The sequence below is a fragment of the Podarcis erhardii genome (assembly GCF_964252035.2).
Source record: "Podarcis erhardii genome assembly, chromosome: 8".
NCBI classification, from domain to species: Eukaryota; Metazoa; Chordata; class Lepidosauria; order Squamata; family Lacertidae; genus Podarcis; species Podarcis erhardii.
The window spans coordinates 13,903,200-13,928,044 of NC_138499.1; the positions used below are offsets into that span (position 1 = coordinate 13,903,200).

Here is a 24,845-nt window from a genome sequence, read left to right on the forward strand (position 1 = left end):
ACCAAGTGGTTACAGTTGGATGAGAGGTTCTCCACAATTGGCCCTCTCCCTTTTAAAAAATCTCCTCCCCGTTTCATCCTCTCGAGAACCCTGCCAGGTAGGCTGGGCTGAGAGGGACTAGCCCGGTAAACTTCATTGCTAACTGGGTTTGAACTCATGTCTCCTCAGATCTCTAACCGCCACAGCACATTGGTTTCCCACAACGGTTTTATTCTACATACAGTGGTACCTCGGGTTACATACGCTTCAGGTTACATACGCTTCAGGTTACAGACTCCGCTAACCCGGAAATAGTGTTTCAGGTTAAGAACTTTGCTTCAGGATGAGAACAGAAATCGTGCTCCGGCGGCACGGCAGCAGCGGGAGGCCCCATTAGCTAAAGTGGTGCTTCAGGTTAAGAACAGTTTCAGGTTAAGAACAGACCTCCGGAACGAATTAAGTACTTAACCCGAGGTACCACTGTAACTGCTTTTATTTATTTTCACAGCACAGAAGATAAATTTTGAGGAAACAATTGCTACAGCAGTCAACAACTGATAACATGACAGACTTTTGTCATGCCATGTGTTTCGTTTGATTGCTCTAAGAGATCACACCACATTTTCCCATGAGCGCTGGGTGGATTCCTGCCACAGCCTGAACCATTTAGGTATTCCATAAACATTTGCCATCTGTTATAAAAGGAATATGGATTTGTGTTTGCCATAATGGTTTTATTCCAAAATATTTGTTGTTTTCCTGCCCACCACTACCGAGAGTATTTTATTCATACCCTTCAAACACTTCCCCACTTCAACTTTGTCAACGTACATTTTGTCATACAGCATGACAGGTGTTTTCCAGGTTCTTCATACGTTAAGTTATGTTTTTACAGCTTTTGCAATCAAAAGTCACTCTGCAGTTCTTGGGCAACCTCAACGAATGCATTACTCAGAGAGACACTTCCCAGATTTTTTTATGCAAGAAAGATGGTGAGAGAGGGAGAAAGACTGTGTGTCTGTGTGTAATTTCAGTTACCAACACCTAGTCATTAGGCAATCAGGGTATTTTGTGCAGAAGTTATATTTAGTGACTCATCACGTTGCCTGAGAAATATTTAATAGAAACACAAATGCCCTCTCTTGTCGAACTTCGCTTTAGACTATAATTAGTCCCCATTCTTATAAATGCCAGCGTTCTAACATCAAAACCTGAGTCAGTGTTTTCTAACCCACAGGAAATAATGGGAAGTGTGCTTGGTGCTGCAAGTGTCCCAACAAGAAGCTGTGCCTTGCCCGCAGAAATTAGCAGCCCAAAAGATTTGTGTTTTTCTCCCCCACAAAGGCAGTATATTCTATCTTTTAAGATCCATCTAATAATGATAATAATAATTTATTATTTATGCCCCGCCCATCTGGCTGGGTTTCCCCAGCCCAACTTCCAATCTTGACTTTTTACCTTTCTCCCCAATTGCCCTTTTCTTCATCGCAACGTGAAATCTGCTGCATCGCTTTTCGCGGAAAGGATGTGCACATGGTGCAAAAGTCCAGAGTTAACGTCTCTGCCAGTTGTGCAATCTCCTTCCTCAGCAAAACACACAAGTTATGTGACAGAAGTGGCAAGCCCTCGTCTGGCCATGATGCTAGATGCCTGCCAGTTCCTTCCTAGCAAGTCTATGGGGCAACCCAGCCAGACGGGTGGGATATGGTGAGGATGATGGAGGCGGCTATGTGAACAGCCCATGCCGAATGCAGAAATACACTACCTCATGCGCTTGAGCAACCAACATTTAGTTTCTGCTGCAATCCCACTTGCATAATGTTGACCTTGGAAGGTCGCGCTCAGCTGCCAGATTTGACTACCTCAATGCACTCTAGGTGGGGTTGCATGATGGAAACGGCAATGGGCCCAAAGTGTAGGTCCAGGGGGCTGGTTCATGCCAGACAATTAGAGGATATTACGGAGAAGGGTTGCAGCTCGGTGGTGGAGCAACAGCTCTGTGTGCACAAGGCCTAGGGATCAAGCCTTGGTGTTTCCACATTCACACAAAGTACAGGCAACAACCAACTTAGCTGTGTTTGATTGCACAGGCATGCACAGCACTGAACCCGGAAGTAGCTGCCAGGGGTGGAACAGGGCAGATGACTGGCAGAATCCGAGACCAGGGAGAAGAGTTGGTGGAAGAAGATTGGAAGAAATTTAAAATTTATTTACAGAAACACTGTAAAATTTTTGAATGTTGATGACATTGAAATGAAATGAAGGGGTTCTAGTAATAAGGTAAAATAAGAATATGCAAGAATGTATTGGTATTAGATGAAAATTTGAAATTATAATATGCAAGGAAAAATAATTAAGGATAAACAAATAAGATATGAGTTTGCTGAACCAATTTCTAAATGGAATACAAAAAAGGGAGGTGTGAGGAAGTCAGGAAAATAAGTTAATGAATGGTGAGAAATTAAAAAGAGGGATTTTTATTTTTTATTTTTCTTTATATGTTAAATGTTTGTATTTTTGTGTTTTTGTATTTTTCTTGTGTCTTTTTATGTATTGTCTTATAATTTTTCTTCTTGTTAAAAACTTAATAAAATATCATTAAAAAAAAGGAACAGGGCAGAACGGGCTTACGCATGTGGGGGTCCGAACCATAACCTCCACTCAAAACAAGGACTGCCTGCACTAAACCATGGTGTGTTTTCACAAATGTATGATTTGTTTGAATGTCTGAATCTGGCCAACCAGACTAACATGTAGCTTCATGCCACTCACAGAACCATGAGCGAAATGGAGAAAGAGATCCGCTTCAAATAATAATGATGATGATGATATTTATTCAAAGATACAGTGGTACCTCTGGTTGCGAAAGGGATCCGTTCGCAACATGAAAAGAACGCAACCCGCAACGGCGTGTCTGCACATGCGTGGGTTGCGATTCGCCGCTTCTGCGCATGCGCATGACGTCATTTTGCGCTTCTGCGCATGTGGCAAAACCCGGAAGTAACCCTTTCTGGTACTTCTGGGTTGCCGCGGGATGTAACATGAAGCGGACGTAACATGAAGCAGACGTAACATGAGGTATGAATGACTATATACAGAAATACATACCCATTTATAATATACTGAGCAAAGTCAGAAGGAAGGAGAAAGCTAAAGAAGGAGAAAGCAAGAGAGAAGGAAAAGAAAGAAAGAAACTAAAGACAAGAGTAGAATAAAAGGACTTCCCTCTGCAGCTACATATGATATCCATTCTTTAGAATCCAACTATTCTATCTTTTATAAGCCAGTATTTTTTCAATCTTCAAATCCAGCGTTCGTGTGTGTGTGTGAGAGAGAGAGAGAGAGATAAAGAGAGATCCCTTTTTGACTCTCATTCTTATAATACTGGAATTTGCAGCTGCCCCCAAACTGGCTAGCAGTACAGGTAAGTACAGGTAAATGATGGCACCTTTTCCCCAGCAGCCCTTGTGTGTCTCTCCTAACCCCGCCTTGCCGCTATCCAATGCACTTTTAGCATTTAGCTAATTTCTCCTTTAGGAAGCTACTCTCCTCCCTCGTCAGGTGAATGTGCCTCCTACAAGGCTGACACGCATTGCACTTCATGAATCACAAGGAAGATTTGTGTAGCAAGCAACCGGCACCCTCCTCCCCGTGGCCCAAATGAATCACAGCTGCAGCGTACACAAAACTTCGCCCGTCTTACATCTCTGAAATCATACAAAAGGAGAAATAGATGAAGGAGTTGCCACTCAACAGTGACCTGCGATTCTCACGAGACGGGGGGGGGGTCTTGCCTGAAACCCCTTCAGCATATCAAATGTGATAGGAAATTTATAGTCTTAGATATATGGCAATGTTCATAAGTGTACCAACCAAGCACGTACATCGATCAGCACAGGAAGACCAACCTGGAACCATTTTGATTCCTAAACTGAGCCAATGTTTTCTCTGCAAGGGAAATCTCCCATTGTCTCTTTCCTCACAAATCCCGTCTTAAGGGTATGTCTGTGTTTGAATAGGGTGTGAGCCTGTGACCTGTCCCAGGAACTAAGTATTTATCACTACAAAAGAATGGCCAGGCTCCCCAGGAAATCCAATCAAGTAACCTGCCAGACAGGAGATAAACAACAACAGGAGAAAAACAATATTCAAATTTCTGTTTTAGACCGCCTTTTCTGTGATGTAGGTGTGATGTATCTGAGGGATGGTCTTAGGTTATACCTCTTCTGTGATGTATGTATGATGTTTCTGGGGGTGGTCTTGATCTACAGGATGGGAATTTCAAAGGTCTTTATAAGGCCTTGCACGCCATTTTTCTGGGTCCCTCCTCCTCTCCTGCGTGTGTGGAGAGCACCCTGTTGCAACAGATCAATAAAGATCAAGCTTACTAGCTGCTTTGCTTCTCAATATTCTCTGGTCGGCCTCTGTTATTTTCTCCTACCAATAGGGAACCTACGTAAGGACTCCATATGGGCTCTTGGATACCCCATAAGGGAAAAGGGCAATTTTTGTTTACAACACAAACAATGGCTTAATTGCTGCAGGTCCTCAAGAGCTGTTTATATATATATAGGAGCAAACAAACAGGCAGAACCCAACTGAGACAAGAAGGATATTAAATAATTGCCTCTTACACTGCATTCTTCCTGTGTCAACATTCCAGCCACAAGAGCTCCTCTGCTAATTTCAAAATGATGCTCACCAGAAGCATTTCTGGTTTTCTAATCTCTAGGTGTCTGTGTGTGTGGCCTATCAAGAGATTAATCTTTATTTGAACTTACTGTACAGAACTTAATGTACCAGCAGTACTTTTAGAAAGAACAAACTTTACACAATATGGATCCTAAATTTACCGGGGTTCTCATGCACAAGAGGAGGTGGGAGGAAGGGAAACGATCCATATGGCTTGTTTTGCTTTTGAAACACTGTCAATTATTATTTGTAATAGGGACCGGCAGTTTTGCATAAACAAAGCTGCAAGGATGTAACTATTCCATTGCAGCAGTGTGCAATCGAACATGGAATTTGGTTTGGCAGTTAAGCAGACAGAGAAGCTGTGCTCTTTTTTAAAATAAAAATTATAAAATCAATGCACAAATTTGCGCAATATACTAAGTTTTTCCTGGTCGTGTGTGGGCAACACCTGCTGAACTCTAAGAAGGGAGAGAGAATTCTACAAGAACTTTCTACACTCCTAGAAAAAGAAGCACGCTAGATGGTTAAAGGCAGCATAAAGTTGGCCAAGTTTTGCCAACTTCACTACAGATTTAAAAAGAGGATTTAAAGCATCCGCTAAACCTGGCTCTTACGCCCCCTGATTTCTGTCATGAGCTAATCTGGATTATATTGGTAAATCTGTAGCAGGAACTGGAGTAGGAAGGATCGTATCTTTGGGGCAGAATTAAAGCAGCTTTATGGGCACTGCTATACATTATACGGAAACTTTATAGCTGCGGTTTCCTACTTCCATTTTAGCTGCCAAAAAAAAATATCCTGGGAATTTTGGTTCAGCAAGGGTGCTCAGAGTCCCTTGTAAATAATTTCTAGAGAGCCACTGACAGTCAAGAGCACGTGATGCTAAGCAAAATGAACAAATGGCCTGATATAGTACAAAGCAGCTTATTGTTTCCCCAAGTTCCTATTCCAAAACTAAAGTTTCTAGGTTTCTTTGGAGGGAGAGGCTAGTTGGCATAAACAAACATCTGAGTATTGCTGCAGCCGCGGCTGCCGCCCACTTTCAAACTCTCCCATATTTGGAGAATCATAGGCTTTTCCCCCCAATGTTACCCAGATAATAATAATTTATTATATATACCCTGCCCATCTGCCTGGGCTCCCCCAGATGTTTGCACATATCTGGCAGGCACTCTTTGATTGCGGCTACCAATTTCAGCTGGCTATTATCACACCGAGAACAGCTGCCATGACACGATTACAAACTGATAGCAAGTTCTGGTAAATGGACATATGCTTACAAGGGAGCACAGTGTTTAATCCACTACTGTCCATTCTGACTGGCAGTAGCTCCCTGAGACAGTGGTCCTCCCCAGGCCCTCTTGCAGACCTATTTTAACTGGCAATGTTGGGAATTGAAGTTGTTTCCGAGCACAATTCAAAGTGTTGGTGTTGACCTTCAAAGCCCTAAACAGCCTCGGTCCTGTATACCTAAAGGAGCATCTCCACTCCCATCATTCCACCTGGACACTGAGGTCCAGCTCCGAGGGCCTTCTGGCAGTTCCCTCATTGCGAGAAGCAAAGCTACAGGGAAGCAGGCAGAGGGCCTTTTCAATAGTGGCACCCGTCCTGCGGAACGCCCTCCCATCAGATGTCAAAGAGAAAAACAACTACCAGACTTTTAGAAGACATCTGAAGGCAGCCCTGTTCAGGGAAGCTTTTAATGTTTAATGGATTACTGTATTTTAATATTTTGTTGGAAACCGCCCAGAGTGGCTGGGGAAGCCCAGCCAGATGGGCAGGATATAAATTATAAATTATTATTATTATTATTATTATTATTATTATTATTATTATTATTTCATTTGGTATTAATCATCATCATCATCATCAAGATATCCCGCAAGGCAGCGGAGATCAGAGTTTTCCTTCTTTTAGGTGGGCTACCTTCCTAGGTTGACAAGCCCCACCTGCCCCTTACAAACCCTACCGATAAATATTGGGGAACACTTCCAAACCATGTGAACAATTTGTCCAGGTGTGCAGTGAAATGTCATTTTCCCTCCAGGTTTTTTGTTTGCTTGTTACATACAGACAACTAAAGGCAAAACTGTTTGGTGTGATTTAAATTGAAGGAAGTCTTCTGGCGCCCACCATCAGACCAGGCAGCCCACAAAGCCCCTGCTAGGTATGCGCTTCTGTAACTACTCAGACATGCAGGTGACCAGTGAATCACACTCTGAGCCCCGCAAGATAATCATTTCAGCTAAATTATATAAAAACCATGTGACTCAAGACTACAAATGAAGACAGCAGCCAGAAACCCAGCCAGATGGGCGGGGTACAAATAATAATAATAATAATAATAATAATAATAATAATAATAATATGCAAAGCCATTGCTATTCCACTGAGCAGAAATATCCTGCCTTTTATATCACCAACACCAACACTCTGGTCACACAGAGTAGACTCTGTGGGTCGAAGGTGCCCTCTAGGTCAGAGGAAAGCATCAGCTGAACTTACAAGTCAATGGAGACACACCAACTTTTCCGTGCAAGCCAATTCCTCCTGAAGACTCGCTGGTCTCACCTGCTTGAGTCTGACTCTGGTCTATCTGACCCTCACTAACTTTGCACCAGGGTCAAAGTGCCCCACTGTTGCAAAGCCAGGCTTTCCTCCAGTTTAGTTTAAGGAGAGCTTAACCAATAAGTGAGAATGTTATCCAAGTCTGCCTGCTGCATCCGATCCCTGGCTGAGGCCCGGTTTCGCTTGCTCTCTTTGTACACCTGAAGCATCCCCTGCGAACATCATTTTCCTTAAGGGTTATTGCCCACTCAACGAACTGTTTGTGTTATTTATCTCGCTGGGCTGCGTAATAACCGATTTAAGACCTGCTTTAGTCTCTTGCAACACAATTAAATAAGACTTATAGAGGTTAATTATAAACCATTTCATAATAACAGCACCCCTCGGTCGTTAGGAGATGTTTAGTATTGTTTTCATCTGAGTTTTAACAGCATAAGTTCACTTTACCCCCCACCAGAAGATTTATTGTGTTCTCTGCTTTATTCCGTTTTCTAAATAGGGGCCTAAGCTTGCAAACCCATGGGGCACAGATGCACAATTAAAACATAGGTCCTTCATATTTTATTTTTAAAGCCCCTAGCGTTTCTTGGCCACTCTTTTGTGCGAGCAGGAGAGAAGAGGGAACAATGCGAAGAAGCATTTCCCAAGCCAACATCCATCTTCATCTCTTTCTAAAGACCAATCCCTATTCCTTCAACCAGCAGTGCTTTTGTTGTTGTTTAGTCATTTAGTCGTGTCCGACTCTTCGTGACCCCATGAACCAGAGCACGCCAGGCACTCCTGTCTTCCACTGCCTCCCGCAGTGTAGCTTCGAGAACACTGTCCAACCATCTCGTCCCCTTCTTCTTGTGCCCTCCATCTTTCCCAACATCAGGGTCTTTTCCAGGGAGTCTTCTCTTCTCATGAGGTAGCCAAAGTATTAGAGCCTCAGCTTCAGGATCTGTCCTTCCAGTGAGCAATCAGGGCTGATTTCCTTCAGAATGGAGAGGTTTGATCTTCTTGCAGTCCATGGGACTCTCAAGAGTCTCCTCCAGCACCATAATTCAAAAGCATCAATTCTTCGGCGATCAGCCTTCTTTATGGTCTTCTCTCACTTCCATACATCACTACCAGGAAAACCATAGCTTTAACTATATGGACCTTTGTTGGCAAGGTGATGTCTCTGCTTTTTAAGATGCTGTCTAAGTTTGTTATTGTTTTTCTCCCAAGAAGAAGGTGTCTTTTAATTTCGTGGCTGCTGTCACCATCTGCAGTGATCATGGAGCCCAAGAAAGTAAAATCTCTCACTGCCTCCATTTCTTCCCCTTCTATTTGCCAGGAGGTGATGGGAGCAGCGGCCATGATCTTCGTTTTTTTGATGTTGAGCTTGACCATATTTTGCGCTCTCCTCTTTCACCCTCATTAAAAGGTCCTTTAATTCCGCTTCACTTTCTGCCATCAAGGTTGTGTCATCTGCATATTGGAGGTTGTTGATATTTCTTCCGGCAATCTTAATTCCGGCATGGGATTCATCCAGCCCAGCCTTTCGCATGATGAATTCTGAATATAAGTTAAATCACCAGGGAGACAATATACAGCCTTGTTGTACTCCTTTCCCAATTTTGAACCAATCAGTTGTTCCATATCCAGTTCTAACTGTAGCTTCTTGTCCCACATAGAGATTTCTCAGAAGACATCTCTACTGCAAGAAAATTCAGGGGGCATAGCCATGGGACAGGATAACCCAGCATGGCTTGGCTTTCTCGGCACGGAATAGCTTCTGCTATCCAAGACCAGGGCCAGCCAAGGCGGTGCCCTCCAGATATTGCTGAACTACAAATCCCATCATCTCCAACTAGTGGCAGTGCTGGCTGTGGCCAATGGGAGTTGTAGTCCAACAACATCTGGAGGTCAGCCTGTTGGCCATCCCAACAGGATTCCACTTGGTTGTATAATGGTCCGGTAATCACCTGGCTTCTCAGTCTGAGGAACCAATCATGGACTGGTTGAGTGCTGATGAATGGTGGGTCGAACCAGCTGGGGAACCACCAAGAGAAGAAGGTTCAGAGCCTCGGAGGTAGTGGTGGGACAATGATCACAGGGAGAAGACTTGGAAGAGGAGGTGTTGGAAACTGAAGGGGGTAACAGGGCTCCATGAGTTGGGAGAGTCTGTGACAGAAAGAAGAATCAGAGGCAGAAGAATGAAGGAGGAGAAAGGGATGAGGGCGGCCAAGAGGCAGAGACGAGTCCGGCTGGTGAAGAGCCGCAGGTGTCTCCCCCTCCTGCCATGACAAACTCCCTTCACCACTTGTCTCCCAGAACCAGAAGAGGCATGAAAAGCGCAAAGGAGAAGTTAGCTTCAAACAGGCGCAGTCTCCTATTGCTTGAAAGAAGCCCTGGAAAGGAGAAGACAGATGGCTGTGGGGAAGCAGGGACTTTAAGTCTCAGCAACCTTTTTCATTTTGTAGGACCTACAGGGCATGAGCCGCTATGCTCATTAGTCCTGAAACCCAGCCAAGTCTGTGAAGATTGTGTGTTTTCTCTAATAAAGAGTTAGCTCCAGCTCTGAACTGTGTGATTTACTGTTCCTCAGGCAAGGACAAAGCTTCTCTCAGACTCCCCATTGATTGCCTTGATGTTCCCAAGAAACTGCCCTTATACCAGGTTGTATATATACCCTTATACCTGGCTGTACTCCCAGCCAGAACTGCCTACTGTGTCTGGCAGTCTTCAGCATCTCAGAAACACAATCTTTCCAGTCATCTGCTACCTGAACTTTTCTTTAACTGGAGACGCCAAGGATTGAACCTGTGATCTTCTGCATGCATGCCATGTGTTCTACCGCTAAGCTATGATCTAGGGAAGGGCAATATCAGGTTTTCAACATTGTGATGAAGCAGAGTTTGGATTTGATATCCTGCTTTATCACTACCCGAAGGAGTCTCAAAGCAGCTAACATTCTCCTTTCCCTTTCTCCACCACAACAAACACTCTGTGAGGTGAGTGGGGCTGAGAGACTTCAGAGAAGTGTGACTAGCCCAAGGTCACCCAGCAGCTGCATGTGGAGGAGCGGGGAAGTGAACCCAGTTCCCCAGATTACAAGTCTACCACTCTTAACCACTACACCACACTGGATCTATCACCAACTAAACATTGTGATTACCTTGGGTTACATATGCTTCAGGTTACAGACTCTGCTAACCCATAAATAGTACCTCGGGTTAAGAACTTGGCTTCAGGATGAGAACAGAAATCATGCTCTGGCAGCGCGGCAGCAGCAGGAGGCCCCATTAGCTAAAGTGGTGCTTCAGGTTAAGAACAGTTTCAAGTTAAGAACGGACCTCCGGAACGAATTAAGTACTTAACCCGAGGTACCACTGTATACCAATATATCATGGGAGGCATCAGCCGACTTCGCGGTCTTCCCCACATTTTGATTTTTGCATAGCACACAGACACACGCACCAGGATCCACGATATGTTGCCAGGTCTGATGAAATTATGAAACCATTATCACAACACTGACTTCAAATCGGTTTGGGACGATATATCAATATATCGCCCAGCCCTACAAGGCTCCTTTTCCAGACTGATTACAGTCAGGCCAACAGTAGCTAGGGTCCTAACCATACACTCAAGACATCCAGTCCATGCATGAACAACATCAAGAAAAAGAAGTTATCTATGTTGGTGTCTTCCTACCAGAGGCCAGCCAACACCCTCCAAGCCAAGGAGGCTGGGGAAATCTCCCTGTCAGGCATCTATCTCCTCCATTATGCATTATTGCTTCCAAGTAGCCTTGAAACTAATAAGACTGAATGAAGAATTACTCCCACATACTGTCACAGAAAGCCTGATTCAGATTTAACAAGGTCAAGTTTTTACCTGTGAGATGCCTTGAAAAACTAATGAGTTTGGTGAAGTACGTCCTTTATATTATCTCAGGGCAAACCCGCGCCTCGTTGCAGAAGGGAATGGAGTTATAATTAAAACAAGGGCAGAGGTGTGTTTTTTTAGCAACAGGGGAACGTACTCCTGAATGCAAAGCTAAGCACCTCGGCGCATTACAGACTTTATCCATTTCCTTATTCATCTCCTCTAATCTGGCATAAACCCACACGCAGCAGAATGCTATCTGGCACAGCTTCCCTGGAGTCCGAAGAACGGGAAAGCCGTGGTAATATCTCCCACGTCCCCCGGGATAAAAGGCAGGGCCAGGAAAGTAAATTATGGGTTGGCAGGAAGACAGCTGATATAGTATTCGTTCTCGGAAAGTTTGCATGCACTTTCATTTTGCACTTTCTGCTGTGGCATTGGTGTAATAAAGGAACAGCCAAGGAAATGCCTGGGAGATGTGGCTGGACTCTGATTCCCATCAGCCCCAACCTGCATGGCTCATAGTCAGGGATGATGGGAGTTGTAGTCCAGCAAACACTAGTAGTGGGGAACACTACATTGGCTATCCCCCACCAAGTAAATACACTCATTTTGTAAGTTCAGGGTGTGGGGCAGCACTGCAACAGCACGCTTCATCCTACTGTGGGAGCATTTGTTGACATGCGTGCATGAATGGATAGGCATAAGTTATAGATTTTTGCAAATGCACATAGTAGGCTGCTGAAACGCCACCCTCAAATGCACTGTGGGACTATGTACTACTGCCCAATGTGAAACACAAGCCTTAAGAGATAGAAATGCGGGGGGGGGGGACATGTTACTGCACAGTAAACAGGCAGATGCAGAAATGTGTCCCAAGAGAAGCACCACAAGAAATAACTTTTAATACCCATTTTTGTGCTGCATGCAGTTATTGTTTACTGTTCTCCCATGCTATGCATACATGTTTACATACTCAAATTTTTTTTTATTTTTTTTTTACCAGTGGGGACCAAAATAGATGGGTAGCATTCTAAATGTTTAAAATCTTTGCATTTACGGGACTCTCGGAACTTCCACTTCTGACCATTCATCCCATCTGACGTAAGAATCTGGAAGCAGAATCCATACGGACCACTACGTCTAATTGACCAGCTGGCCTTTTCTTAGTACAGGGCAGGGAAAGCAGGGGAATGCTTCAAGAATATGATGAATTTATCTTTTACAGCAGCAACAGGTACTAATCAATGACTGTTTTGGACAAAAGCTGAACCAGGAAGATGGAAAGTGTGCCATCGTGTGGAAGAAAAGTGAGACGACAACCCAAAAGCAACCTCATATTGAACATTTACTGAACACAGAAGCCAGGCTGGGACAGAGGAAATACTTTCCTTTGCCAGAGCCTGGCCTGTCCCTTTCTGTCAGCTACAAAGAGGAAAGAAAGCAGATCAAAACCAACAGGAAGAAGAGTTTGGATTTGATATCCCGCCTTTCACTCCCTTTAAGGAGTCTCAAAGTGGCTACCATTCTCCTTTCCCTTCCTCCCCCACAACAAACACTCTGTGAGGTGAGTGGGGCTGAGAGACTTCAGAGAAGTGTGACTGGCCCAAGGTCACCCAGCAGCTGCATGTGGAGGAGCGGAGACGCAAACCCGGTTCACCAGATTACGAGACTACCGCTCTTAACCACTACACCACACTGGCTCTTAACCACTACACCACACTGGAAAAAAATGTGCCTCCTGCCATTTCATGCACATAAATCTAGCCCTTCCTGGCAACTCTATAAACAAAAACCTTTCCCATTGCTTTATTTTTCTGCAGAAAGTTTTGCATTTGTAAGTTCATTCCTAGCAGCAATCAAGGATTTCAGACAGACGGTTTTCACAGCCCCTGCCTAGAAATTATGAGAATTATTACTGGGACTTTCTGCATGCAAGGTAGATGTACTGCCAACGCGAAGGTAAAGGTAAATGAACCGTGGACGGTTAAGTCCAGTCTAAGGCGACTATGGGGTTGCAGCGCTCATCTTGCTTTTCAGGCCGAGGGAGCCGGCGTTTGTCCACAGCCAGCTTTCCGGGTCATGTGGCCAGCATGACTAAACCACTTCTGGCGCAATAGGAAGGAAGCCAGAGTGCACAGAAACGCTGTTTACCTTCCCGCCAGAGTGGTACCTATTTATCTACTTGCATTGGAGTGCTTTCGAACTGCTAGGTTGGCAGAAGCTGGGACAGAGCAACGGGAGCTCACTCCATCGCAGGGATTCAAACAGCCAACCTTTTGATCGGCAAGCCCAAGAGGCTCAGTGGTTTAGACCACAGCGCCACCCACGTACCTTGTGCCAATGAGCTATGGCTATGGCTGTTTCCCATAACAGCACAAAATGGGGAGCCTTGTTTTAATGCATGAGGCAGGTTTTCTGAACGCCTCTAATAAGCTTCTGTACGGATTTCACATAAAGGCTATTTGTGTTAATATACCGTGAGCATTCTTAGAAGGACCCATTGCACTGCTGTGGGAATCTTTTGAGGTTGCAGAATCGTTCCTCAGCCCCTCAGCACACCTGAGATGTCCTTCGTGACAGGTGATGTCAACTATATTATCGGACCAACTGCTCCCGGAGACAGCAAGAATCAGGAGAATAATTGTTCTTGTTTTTTAAGAGGCATTTTATAAGTAATAAAGATTATTCATAATAAGGGGCGAATGAAAATTTAGAAGTTGGTTCTCTCTGTGTTAACTGAATAGTGCTTACTAACAGGAGAATTTCAAGCATACACTGTAGGAAGTTTATCAGGCGCTAAAATCTGGCAGGAAGAAACCCTGAATTGAATTGAATGCACATACAGGAACCAGCAGAATTCTAACAAGCGTTGATGAAACCACAGGTGATGGGAGGGTTCTGATTTTTCAGATGGGAAACAAGAGGCATGGAGAATATTAAGCGACTTCCCTTGAGGGTACAAAAATGAGTCACAGGCAGAACCAGAATGAGGACAAAGTCAAAGTCAAAGGGGACCTCAACCTGATCTGCAAGACGAGCAACAATTCAACTGTCACATTTATTCATGCAAGGATAGGTGAATCATAGAGTTGGAAGAGACCACAAGGGCCATCGAGTCCAACTCCCTTCCAAGCAGGAAACACCATCAGAGCCCTCCTGACATATGGTTGTCAAGCCTCTGCTTAAAGACCTCCAAAGAAGGAGACTCCACCACACTCCTTGGCAGCAAATTCCACTGTCAAACAGCTCTTACTGTCAGGAAGTTCTTCCTAATGTTTAGGTGGAATCTTCTTTCTTGTAGTTTGGAGCCATTGCTCCGTGTCCGCTTCTCTGGAGCAGCAGAAAACAACCTTTCTCCCTCCTCTATGTGACATCCTTTTATATATTTGAACATGGCTATCATATCACCCCTTAACCTCCTCTTCTCCAGGCTAAACATGCCCAGCTCCCTTAGCCGTTCCTCATAAGGCATCGTTCTCATAAGGTGAGAATAAGAATGCTTCTAAACAAGATTAAGACTAAGAGTAAGAATAAGCCTTTTATAACTTAGCCACACAGGGCAGTACAATTGTACGTTGAAAGTCAAATGGAATCTGTTCCGGAAGTCCGTTTGACTTCCAAAACGTTCAGAAACCAAAGCGCGGCTTCCGATTGGCTGCAGGAAGTTCCTGCAGCCAATCGGAAGCCGAGGGAGCCCCATCAGACCTTCGGGTTCCAAAGAACATTCACAAACCAGAATAGTCACTTCCGGGTTTGCGGCATTCGGGAGCCAAAACGTCTGAGTACCAAAGTGTTCAGGATTCAAGGTACAACTGTATTCACAGATTTCAGGAGTTTATTTTTTATTTCTTAAAAAATGTTAAATGCTGTTTTAAGGGTTGTTTTTAAAAGTCTGGAACCGATTCATCCATTTTGCATTACTTTCTATGGGAAAATGCACCTTGGTTTTGGAACAGACTTCCGGAACAGATTATGTTTGAGAACCAAGATACCATTGAAGGATGTTTTCATGCCCTGGCAAACCCTCCCTGGGCAGGTCCCCAAAACCTCCATAGACAGTCTCCCCTATCCATCTGGGGGTCCACCGACAGCTAGTCAAAAGCACACAAGCCTAATCTGAACACACAGTGACAGTCAGTTCTGTGCACCCAGCATTCTAACTTTTCAATGCAAGTGGGCATCTTTCTACACAATGACTAACCCTTAGAAGCTTAAATACCCATGCCCAGTGAGAAACAGTTATTTTGAACATAGAAACACCAGGGAGAGCTACATCAGAAGGAAGGCTGGGCAATATATTGATACAGTGGTGCCTCGCAAGACGAAATTAATCCATTCCGCGAGTCTCTTCGTCTAGCGGTTTTTTCGTCTCGCGAAGCAAGCCCATTGACGGCTTAGCAGATTAGCGCTATTAGCGCTATTAGTGGCTTTTAGCGGCTTATCGGATAAGAAGATAAGCGGCTTAGCGGCTTAGAAAAAGGGGGGGGAGGGAAAAAGGGGGGGAAGGGAAAAAACCCCGCAAGAACTCGCAAGACATTTTCGTCTTGCGAAGCAAGCCCATAGGAAATTCGTTTTGCGAAGCACCTCCAAAACGGAAAACCCTTTCGTCTAGCGGGTTTTCCGTCTTGCGAGGCATTCGTCTTGCGGGGCACCACTGTATATCATCCAAAACCAGTTTGAAGTCCATATGGCGATTATCGGTTACATAATTTTTTCACCTGGCAATATATCATGAATCATGGTGTGTGTTTGGGCTGGGCGATATATTGTCGAAAACCGATCTGAAGTCCTTATCACGATATTGGTTTCATAATTTTTGACTTGGCAATATACCGCAAATCATGATGCATGTATGCTATGCAAAAACCGCAATGTGGGGAAAACTGTGACGCCAGCCAATGCCTCTACAAAGCTGCATCCTTTTTTCAGACATCATGATATATTGCGATGTTTAGCTGGTGGTGTATAGCGCAATGTTGAAAACCCAGTATCGCCCAGCCTTAATCAGAACTGAGCTTGCATTTTGCAGCACGAAAGAAGCCACATTCCTGATCACATTTATGTCTGGTTCTGATTTGTCATTCAAAATGCAATTCACAATGGCGGGGGGAGAATTTACGTGTCAGGAAAGAACACTACGACTTCTCTGAAGTGCACTTTAACAAAGCTAAACAGCTACTGCTGTTTGGAGGCACCGAACGTTTATCCAGGGCCCCATTTGCATTCTAACACTCAACTAAAGCTTTATAATCATAGAATCTTCAAGTTGGAAGGGACCCAAGGGTCATCTAGTCCAACCCACCGCAATGCAGGAATCTCAGCTAAAGCATCCATGACAAATGGCCATCCAACCTCTGCTTAAAAACCTCCAAGGAAGGTGATTCCCCACCTCCCAAGGGAGTCTGTTCCACTGCTGAACAACTCGTAGTGTCAGAAAGTTTTTTCAAATGTTTAGTCTGAATCTCCTTGTGACGTTAACATATGAAAGTGCTGGAGGTGAAATAGTTAAACAGGTTACCCAATCAGAACCCAGGGGGTGGAGTCAGAGGGACTATAAAACCAGCTCTGGGAGGGGCGAAGGGGGGAGTTTGTTGGGTGGTTGGTTGGAGTGGGAGTGAATTGGGATAGAGTCTGTGGGTAGGTTGAATTAGTGTAGCGAAATAGGCTGAGTCAGGAATTGTTAGGAGCTAGGAAGACAAGTAAATATCTGAGAGGTGGTTTAGTGAGTGAGAGCAGGTAGCGGAAGTTATAGGTCTGGATAGGCACCCCATGATTGTAATTGACCGATACCATTTATGAAACCACACGCTTGTTAAACTGTAATAAATAAACAGAAGTTTATGTTCCAATTTAACCCTGACTGGACTCGGTATTGTACCAGGTAGGGCCTGGGTGGTGGCAGCAATAAATAAAGTGCTGGCACAAGGATCAATAGACAGTGAAATGTCCGGAGATGCTGTGTGATCGCCACATTGCTTTCCTGCAACTTGAAGCCACTGGTCCGAGTCCTACCTTCCAGCGGAGAAGAAAACAAACTTGCCCATCTTCCCTATGAGACCCCTTCAGATATTTGAAGATGGCTTTCTTATCTCCTCTCAGTCTCCTCTTTTCCAGGCTAAACAGCTCCTTCAACCGCTCCTCATATGGCTTAGTTTCCAGACCTTTGACCATCTTGGTCGCCCTCCTGTGCACATGTTATAGATTGTCAACATCCTTCTTAAATTGTGGTGCTCAGAATTGGACACAGTATTCCAGATTTAGTCTGACCAAGGTGGAATATAATAATAATACTAATAATTTTATTATTTATACCCCGACCACCTGGCTGGGTTTCTTCTTTAAAGAAAATAAAGCAACAGCACAAATAATAGCCACTCCAAAAACACAAAACAAACCCACAACTCACTTTTACTTTCCACAAGGTCCAGAGCAACTGTTGTAGCAATGTCCATTCCAGTACTTATGTTGGACTGGCAGGTTTTCAGAGATGAAAGGCAGGCATCCACAGCGCTGAAGGAGACCACAGAGCGCCCAGACATCGTGGAAGTGTTTCCTGATAAAATATAACGTATGTTTTTACATTTCTGACACTGTGCCACTGTGCAATGCACATTCATGCACACATTTTCCCGTCTCTCGGAAGGCAGTGGTGTCTAGTCAATCTCATTTATATTTGGTCTAATTTGAGACAAACAAACTCTCATCTCATCCGCAACACAAAGAAACCTCTCCATTTCGCCATCTTTCCTATTTGTCAGTTGAAAATCCCTGTTCACAACAATACGCCGTGCAGAACTGTATAGAATAGCCCACAACCTTGAATACCTATCCGTATTCCGCAAATTAAAAAATAATAATTTTATACTATACTATCCTCAATATTTGAAGTTTAGGGGCCAAATGGCTTCTTAAACCAAGGTTGCAGTTGCCAAAATGCTATGTCTAATTGCCATTTTGTGGCAAGAGGATTCTCAAATCGTATTTTTCATGGACTGAAAAATAAAAATGTCGTTGATCTGGCTAGTTCAGACGACAACTTTGAGCTAGGTTAAAATCTGAAAACCTAAAGAAGCAATCTTGATCTGTGGACAGTCCACATAAATATTGGCCTATTCTGACCTCTTTTTCTTAAGGAGGCTGATTTCACCTCTTTTTCTTAACAGTGCTCAGGCTGCACAGTTCTAAAAATCATTTTGGTGTGTGTGTGTGTATGCATGTATATGTATATGTATATGTATATGCATATGTATATGTATATGTATATGTATATATATGTGTGTGTGTATATATACATATATAATACATAAATTTCTACAGTGCTGATTACATGCAGTTAGAAGTATTGTAAAAAGAAGGCCAGCTTCCCCAATAAATACATAAAAGGAGAATCTCTGTGAAGCAAAAACAGCAACAAAACAAAACCACCCTAGATTCAATCCTGCCTTCAGGGCCTAAACTCAGAACTGTGATTCCAATGGTCTAGAATCCAAGCAGCAAAGCAGCAACAAACATGAATGCACATGGAAACTTGTGGAAAAGTTGTGGTTTATAAAGCAGGCCAACAAAACAACAAATAAATAAATTCCTCCCCGCCCTCCAGCCCCTTCAAACTACTACCTACAACTTGTTGCCACGCATTTAGGATCTATAGGGCGGAAAGGGTCAAGAAGACTCCTGAAGGCCAGTCTGCGCTCCCACGGCTGCGCTCCTGCAAGCTCCTCGGGGCAGGGAACTTAATAATAATAATAATAACAACATTTATTTTTATACCCCGCCCACATGGCTGGGTTTCCCCAGCCACTTACAGCATATCTAAGAACAATATAATATCATAGAATAGCATCACCACAATAAAAATAATAGAACAAAAATTGCACTGCGCAAAGGCACCTCTGTGCTTTTGGAAGGCACGTTCCCACCCCTCTCTCTTTATACTTAATAATAATAAAAAATGTCTTTATACCTTATTTAATAAGTTTTAAAAGAGAGCGATAACCAATGACTGGAGATACACACCCACTCCGCTCCCTTGACTCTCTCCTCCCCTTTAGTTCCTGAGAAAGAGGAGGCGGGCAGGATGCATCCTCCGTCCACGTTTTTTTTCCCCTTTTCCTTTTTTGCAGTTGCCTTGCGGAGATCCCTATTTTCTATTCTTATTTTTTTTCTTAATTCATTCTTATTGTTCCATCCCTCGGCCGACCCCCCGCTTGCCTGGCGCCTGTATCCCCGGGGTTGTGGGTGTGGGGAGAGGTGGGGCAGCGGCGGGAAACGCGCGTCTCATCATCAGCCGGCGCCTGTTCACATGACCCGGGAAACCCTCATGTGATGCGAGGCGGGGAGGGAAGGCTCAGCCCAGCGCTTTGCAACCCCGACGGCGTCTGGCAGCTCCCGCAAAGCAGCTGCCAGCGCCTTCCCTTTCCCCCTCGCGTTTCCGGGATCCTGCTCCTCTCTCTCCCTTTTCGCCCCAAGGGCTGGTCGACCCGGGTCGTTGCTGCTGCTGGCGAAAGACCTGCTGGGCTCTGCAAAAGAACGGGGCTGCAGAAGAAGAAGAAGAAGAAGAGGAGCCGCCGCTTCCTCCCTTTGCAAAGATCCCAGCTGCAAGCCGAGTAAGTGCAGGGGGCCTCCCCTGGGGTAAACAATGGTTGTTTGCGTGGGGGGGGGGGTAACGAGGCTCTAATTATAGGGGTGTTGCCCCCGCGACGACTCTCCCTTTCTCTGCTGCTGCCTCTGCAAAGGCTCCCGTGTTTGGAACAGGAAACCCGGGGGCAGCTTCTCCCAAAAGCATTGCCGCCTATTGCACATCCAGGCTTTGCAAGTTCTCCCCTTCCAAAAACAAACCAACACACAAAATTGGCTGGAAAATCATGGAATAGGTGGTATGGCTGTTCTGCCTTTTTATAAAATGCATGCAGTGTTAGGAGAGGCCTGGTTGAAGAGGAGCATTTTTGCCCGCCACCTAAAGATGATTCTTCTTATTATTATTCAGTGTGGTTTTTTCTGGGGGTACGCAGGGGTATGTGTACCCCTAAACATGTGGTGAATCTAAGTTTGGCCTCATTGAGGGGCAGTATTTCAATGTGAGTAGGAAAATGAGAGTACCCCTAAACATTTTTTTTAAGGGGGGGAAGCACTGTTATTATTCATTGAATTTATATACTGCCCTATAACCCAGTGGTCTCAGGGCGGCTCACAGAACAAAATCAAAATACAAAGCACAAAATATAGGATCAAAATAAAAACAACAACCCAATAAACAGCTCTCTCTCACAAACCCCACATTTTAAAAAGGCATAGGGTGTCAATCAAATCAACCAAAGCCCTAGTTAAAAAGGAATGTTTTTGCCTGGCGCCTAAAGCTGTGTAATAATAATAATAATAATAATAATAATAATAATACTAAATTTATTATTTATACTCCACCCATCTGGCTGGGCTTCCCCAGCCACTCTGGGCGGCTTCCAACAGAATATTAAAATACAGTAATCCATCAAACATTAAAAGCTTCCCTAAACAGGGCTGCCTTCAGATGTCTTCCAAAAGTCTGGTAGTTGTTGTTCTCTTGGACATCTGGTGGGAGGGCGTTCCACAGGGTAGGTGCCACTACCGAGAAGGCCCTCTGCCTGGTTCCCTGTAACTTGGCTTTTCGCAGCGAGGGAACTGCCAGAAGGCCCTCGGAGCTGGACCTCAGTGTCCGGGCAGAACAATGGGGGTGGAGACGCTCCTTCAGGTATATAGGACTGAGGCCGTTTAGGGCTTTCAAGGTCAGCACCAACACTTTGAATTGTGCTCGGAAACGTACTGGGAGCCAATGTAGGTCTTTCAATGATGACTTCCCTAGGGAGAGCATTCCACAGATGGGGAGCCACTGCAGAGAAGGCCTGTTCTCGTGTTGCCACTCTCTGGACCTCTCTTATTAAAATTATGAAAAAATATTTTATTATTTGTATGCTGCCCATCTGACTGGGTTGAGCCAGCCACTGTGGGCGGCTCCCAGCGGAATAGTAAAAACACGGCAAAATGTCAGACCTTAAACACTTCCTAAACAGGGCTGCCTTCAGATGAAGGCAGCAGGCAAACCTCCCTGAGGAGGGCATTCCAAAAGTGGGGAGCCACTGCAGAAAAGGCCCTTTCTCATGTTGCTGCTCTCTGGACCTCTCGTGGAAGGGGCACGCAAAGAAAGGCCTCAGAGGACGGTTGCAGGGTCCAGGTCAGAGGAGAGGCAGGTTTAAGGCTTTATGGGTCAAAAGCAGCACTTTCCAATTTCAAATATTTTTTACTGTCAGAAAGTTCTTCCTGATATTTAGTCAGAACCCCCTTTCTTGTAACTTGAAGCCATGGGTTCGAATCCTCCCCTCCAGAGCAGGAGAAATTATGTGTGTGCATGCATGCGGAATGGGAACCCATCATAAACTGAGAAATGATGAATATGCAATGTCAAATACATTCGGTGGTTGATGTTTTTCAGGTACTTTAATGGAGCTCTCAGCAATGCATCTTCCTTCAGATAACTTAAAAGAGTGAAAGTACAAACTTGGGTTGAAAAGATACTTTTGGAAGAATCATACTATTCTTCGCCATGGTGGACTTCCTAGCGGAAAATAATCACTGCGGGCAGGCCATTCTCAGAATTGTCTCTTGTGGAAATGCTATCATTGCTGAACTGTTGAGACTCTCCGAGTTCGTTCCAGGTGTTTTCCAACTCAGAAACAAGGCTGATCAGCAGAAATATGGTGATATTATATTTGATTTCAGCTATTTCAAGGTAAGAAATACCTTTCTCGCCCTGATCTGGCCACAGTGATCCATGCGACGGTTACCTCCAGGCTTGATTATTGTAACTCGCTCTACACGGGGCTGCCCTTGAAGCTGACCCAGAAACTCCAGCGGGTGCAGAATGCCACGGCGAGGCTCCTTACGGGGTCCTTGCCATGGGGTCACATTCATCCAGTGCTTTACCAACTGCACTGGCTCCCAGTGGAGTACAGGATCAGGTTTAAGGTGCTGGTTTTGACCTTTAAAGTCCTATGCGGCCTAGGACCCACGTACCTACGGGACCGCCTCCCCTGGTATGCCCCATGGAGGACCTTAAGGTCTACAAATGACAACGCTTTGGAGGTCCCAAGTCTCAAAGTGGTTAGATTGGTCTCAACTAGGGCCAGGGCCTTTTCAGTACTGGCCCCGACTTGGTGGAACGCTCTGTCACAAGAGACTAGGGTCATGCGGGACTTGACGTCTTTCTGCAGGGCCTGCAAGACAAAGCTGTTCTGCCTGGCCTTTGGTTTGGACTCAGTCTGACCCTTATGTTTCCCTCCCCTTATGGTTTTGATCTATGGGCTACTTTTAAAATGAGGCTGCATTTTAAATTGTATTTTAACCTATATTTTAATTTGGGGTTTTTTCCTTTTCCCTATTATATTTTTTATTGTAATTTTACTGGTGTTAGCCGCCCTGAGCCCGGCTCTGGCCAGGTAGGGTGGGGTATAAATAAAAAAATTTATTATTATTATTAAGAAATTTTGCTTTGCTGGAGCCTTATTTAAGCTCTCCTTTCTGTTCTTTAAAGTGATTAAAACTGATTAAATTATGTACGCCCCACAGATCTGAAAGACTGCCTCCTTTCCTACAGACTGCCCCAGGAAAGAGCCAGTGTGGTGCAGTGGTTAAGAGCGGTGGACTCGTAATCTGGTGAACCGGGTTGGCTTCCCCGCTCCTCCACATGCAGCTGCTGGGTGACCTTGGGCCAGTCACACTTCTCTGAAGTCTCTCAGCCTCACTCACCTCACAGAGTGTTTGTTGTGGGGGAGGAAGGGAAAGGAGATTGTTAGCCGCTTTGAGACTCCTGAAGGGGAGTGATAAAGCGGGATATCAAATCCAAACTCTTCTTCTTCATCTGTTGACAACCCAAACTTGTTGGATTCCCTCCCCATAGAGCTGTATCTGGTATCTTCAGTTATCTGGTATCTGGTATCTTCAGTTATCTTCAGCTGTATCTGGTATCTTCACTTTCCTCATATGCTGATATTGCATCTTTTTAACCTGGCTTTCGACACCGAAGTATTTTTTAGCACCCACCCTAGTTGTGATTCTAATTTGTTTTGAATGTTGTGTTTTTATTGCCATAACCTGCCCTGGAACTTTCTGGTGAAGCGTGCATAATAAAACTTACTGTTACAGTAATTCACATCAAGTGCACATTGATATTTGGCAAATAATTAGGTGGTCATTTCTTTATGCCATATTTCATCGAAATGATTGTTTCTTCATCGCAGGGACCTGAGCTGTGGGAAGGGAAGTTGGAAGCCAAACCTGACCTCCAGGATCTAGACGACGAATTTCGTGAGAACAACATAGAAATCTTGACGAGATTCTATCTGGCTTTCCAAAGCGTTCATAAATATATCGTTGACTTAAACAGGTGCGTAATTGCGGCCCAAAACCTGTGATCTCTTCCCCCTCCCCCCTGAAACTTTGATTCTATTTTTTTCTTACTTTTTAAGCTTGTGTGGCTTCAGCAACTGGCAATATAAAATCACAAGAAAATTAGATTACAGTGGTGCCCCGCAAGACGAACGCCTCGCAAGACGGAAAACCCACTAGACGAAAGGGTTTTCCGTTTTGGAGGCGCTTCGCAAAACGAATTTCCCTATGGGCTTGCTTCGCAAGACGAAAATGTCTTGCGAGTTCCTGCGGTTTTTTTCCCTTTTCCCCCCCTTTTCCTAAGCCGCTAAGCCGCTTATCAGCTGATCCGCTGATAAGCCGCTTAACAGCTGATCGCTAAAAGCCGCTAAACCGCTAATAGCGCTAATCCGCTAAGCTGTCAATGGGCTTGCTTCGCAAGACGAAAAAACCGCTATATGAAGAGCCTCACGGAACGGATTAATTTCTTCTTGCGAGGCACCACTGTATAGAAACGTGTAATTATAGCATCAGAAGCGACGCTGAGAATCATTTGTAGCAGTTAATTCAAAACAGACAATGAACAATGGCACAGTTTTTTTAAAAGGGAAGAGGCATCAGCATTACATTAGCAGCTGAGGAGAACATGACATTTTCAAATACTTTTGAAAAAGCTAAGAGGGATGTAGAGGGGGGAGTTGGGGCCCACAACTGAAAAGACCCTGCTGCTTGGTGCTGCCAATCTTATTTCACAAGTTGATGGTATTTTGGGCATAATCTCTAAAGACAATGTCAGTGGACCGTAAGCCCTGTGCAAGCTACTGAAGAGGTGGGTTTAGCCACAGCTAAATGTTAATAAGTGACAATGGCTGTGAATCTTAGCTTATTTGCATATACTGGAGGCATCAGCAAGGTTTCACCAAAAAATGTGCTTGCATTCTGTGGTGGGCTTTGCTCAGAATGGTGCCCATTGATTTCTACAGGGCAAAGCAAATGGGCTGGTGTCTAGAATGCTGTGTTTATGCATGCAGACATGCAAAACATGCCCTGAACTTGGTATCATTGCCTGACTTGACATATAACGATAGCCCTTGTTGCATTCCTTTTTTGCATCTCCTGGGATTTTATGTTTAAAGTTTTAGAATATATGAGTTGTGGAGACACTTTTAATACAAGGCGTCAAAGCAATATATATACTGACCAGTCAGCTAAGTTGATACAGTGGTACCTCAGGTTACATACGCTTCAGGTTACAGACCCTTCAGGTTACACACTCCGCTAACCCAGAAATAGTGCTTCAGGTTAAGAACTTTGCTTCAGGATGAGAACAGAAATCATGCTCCGGTGGT

At 44.5% G+C, this 24,845-nt stretch overlaps 2 protein-coding genes across 4 annotated transcripts in view; one reads left to right on the plus strand and one right to left on the minus strand.

Annotated features, from left to right (window-relative positions):
- Nucleotides 1-19,381, minus strand: part of NSMCE2 (NSE2 (MMS21) homolog, SMC5-SMC6 complex SUMO ligase) — a 211,331-nt gene extending 191,950 nt beyond the window's left edge. The window contains exons 1-2 of one of the 3 annotated variants that reach the window (XM_081874787.1): nucleotides 19,301-19,381; nucleotides 17,507-17,653 (exon numbers count right to left, since the gene is read on the minus strand). In XM_081874787.1, coding sequence (XP_081730913.1) covers nucleotides 17,507-17,639 — 133 coding nt within the window. In that variant the 5' untranslated portion in view covers nucleotides 17,640-17,653; nucleotides 19,301-19,381. The other 2 variants (XM_081874786.1, XM_081874785.1) reach the window with 2 other exon arrangements.
- Nucleotides 19,382-19,394: 13 nt separating this feature from the next.
- Nucleotides 19,395-24,845, plus strand: part of WASHC5 (WASH complex subunit 5) — a 51,861-nt gene continuing 46,410 nt past the window's right edge. The window contains exons 1-3 of the mRNA XM_081874022.1: nucleotides 19,395-19,706; nucleotides 21,566-21,862; nucleotides 23,370-23,515. Of these exons, the coding sequence (XP_081730148.1) occupies nucleotides 21,677-21,862; nucleotides 23,370-23,515 (332 nt within the window). The 5' untranslated portion in view covers nucleotides 19,395-19,706; nucleotides 21,566-21,676. The remainder of the gene's footprint in view (nucleotides 19,707-21,565; nucleotides 21,863-23,369; nucleotides 23,516-24,845) is intronic.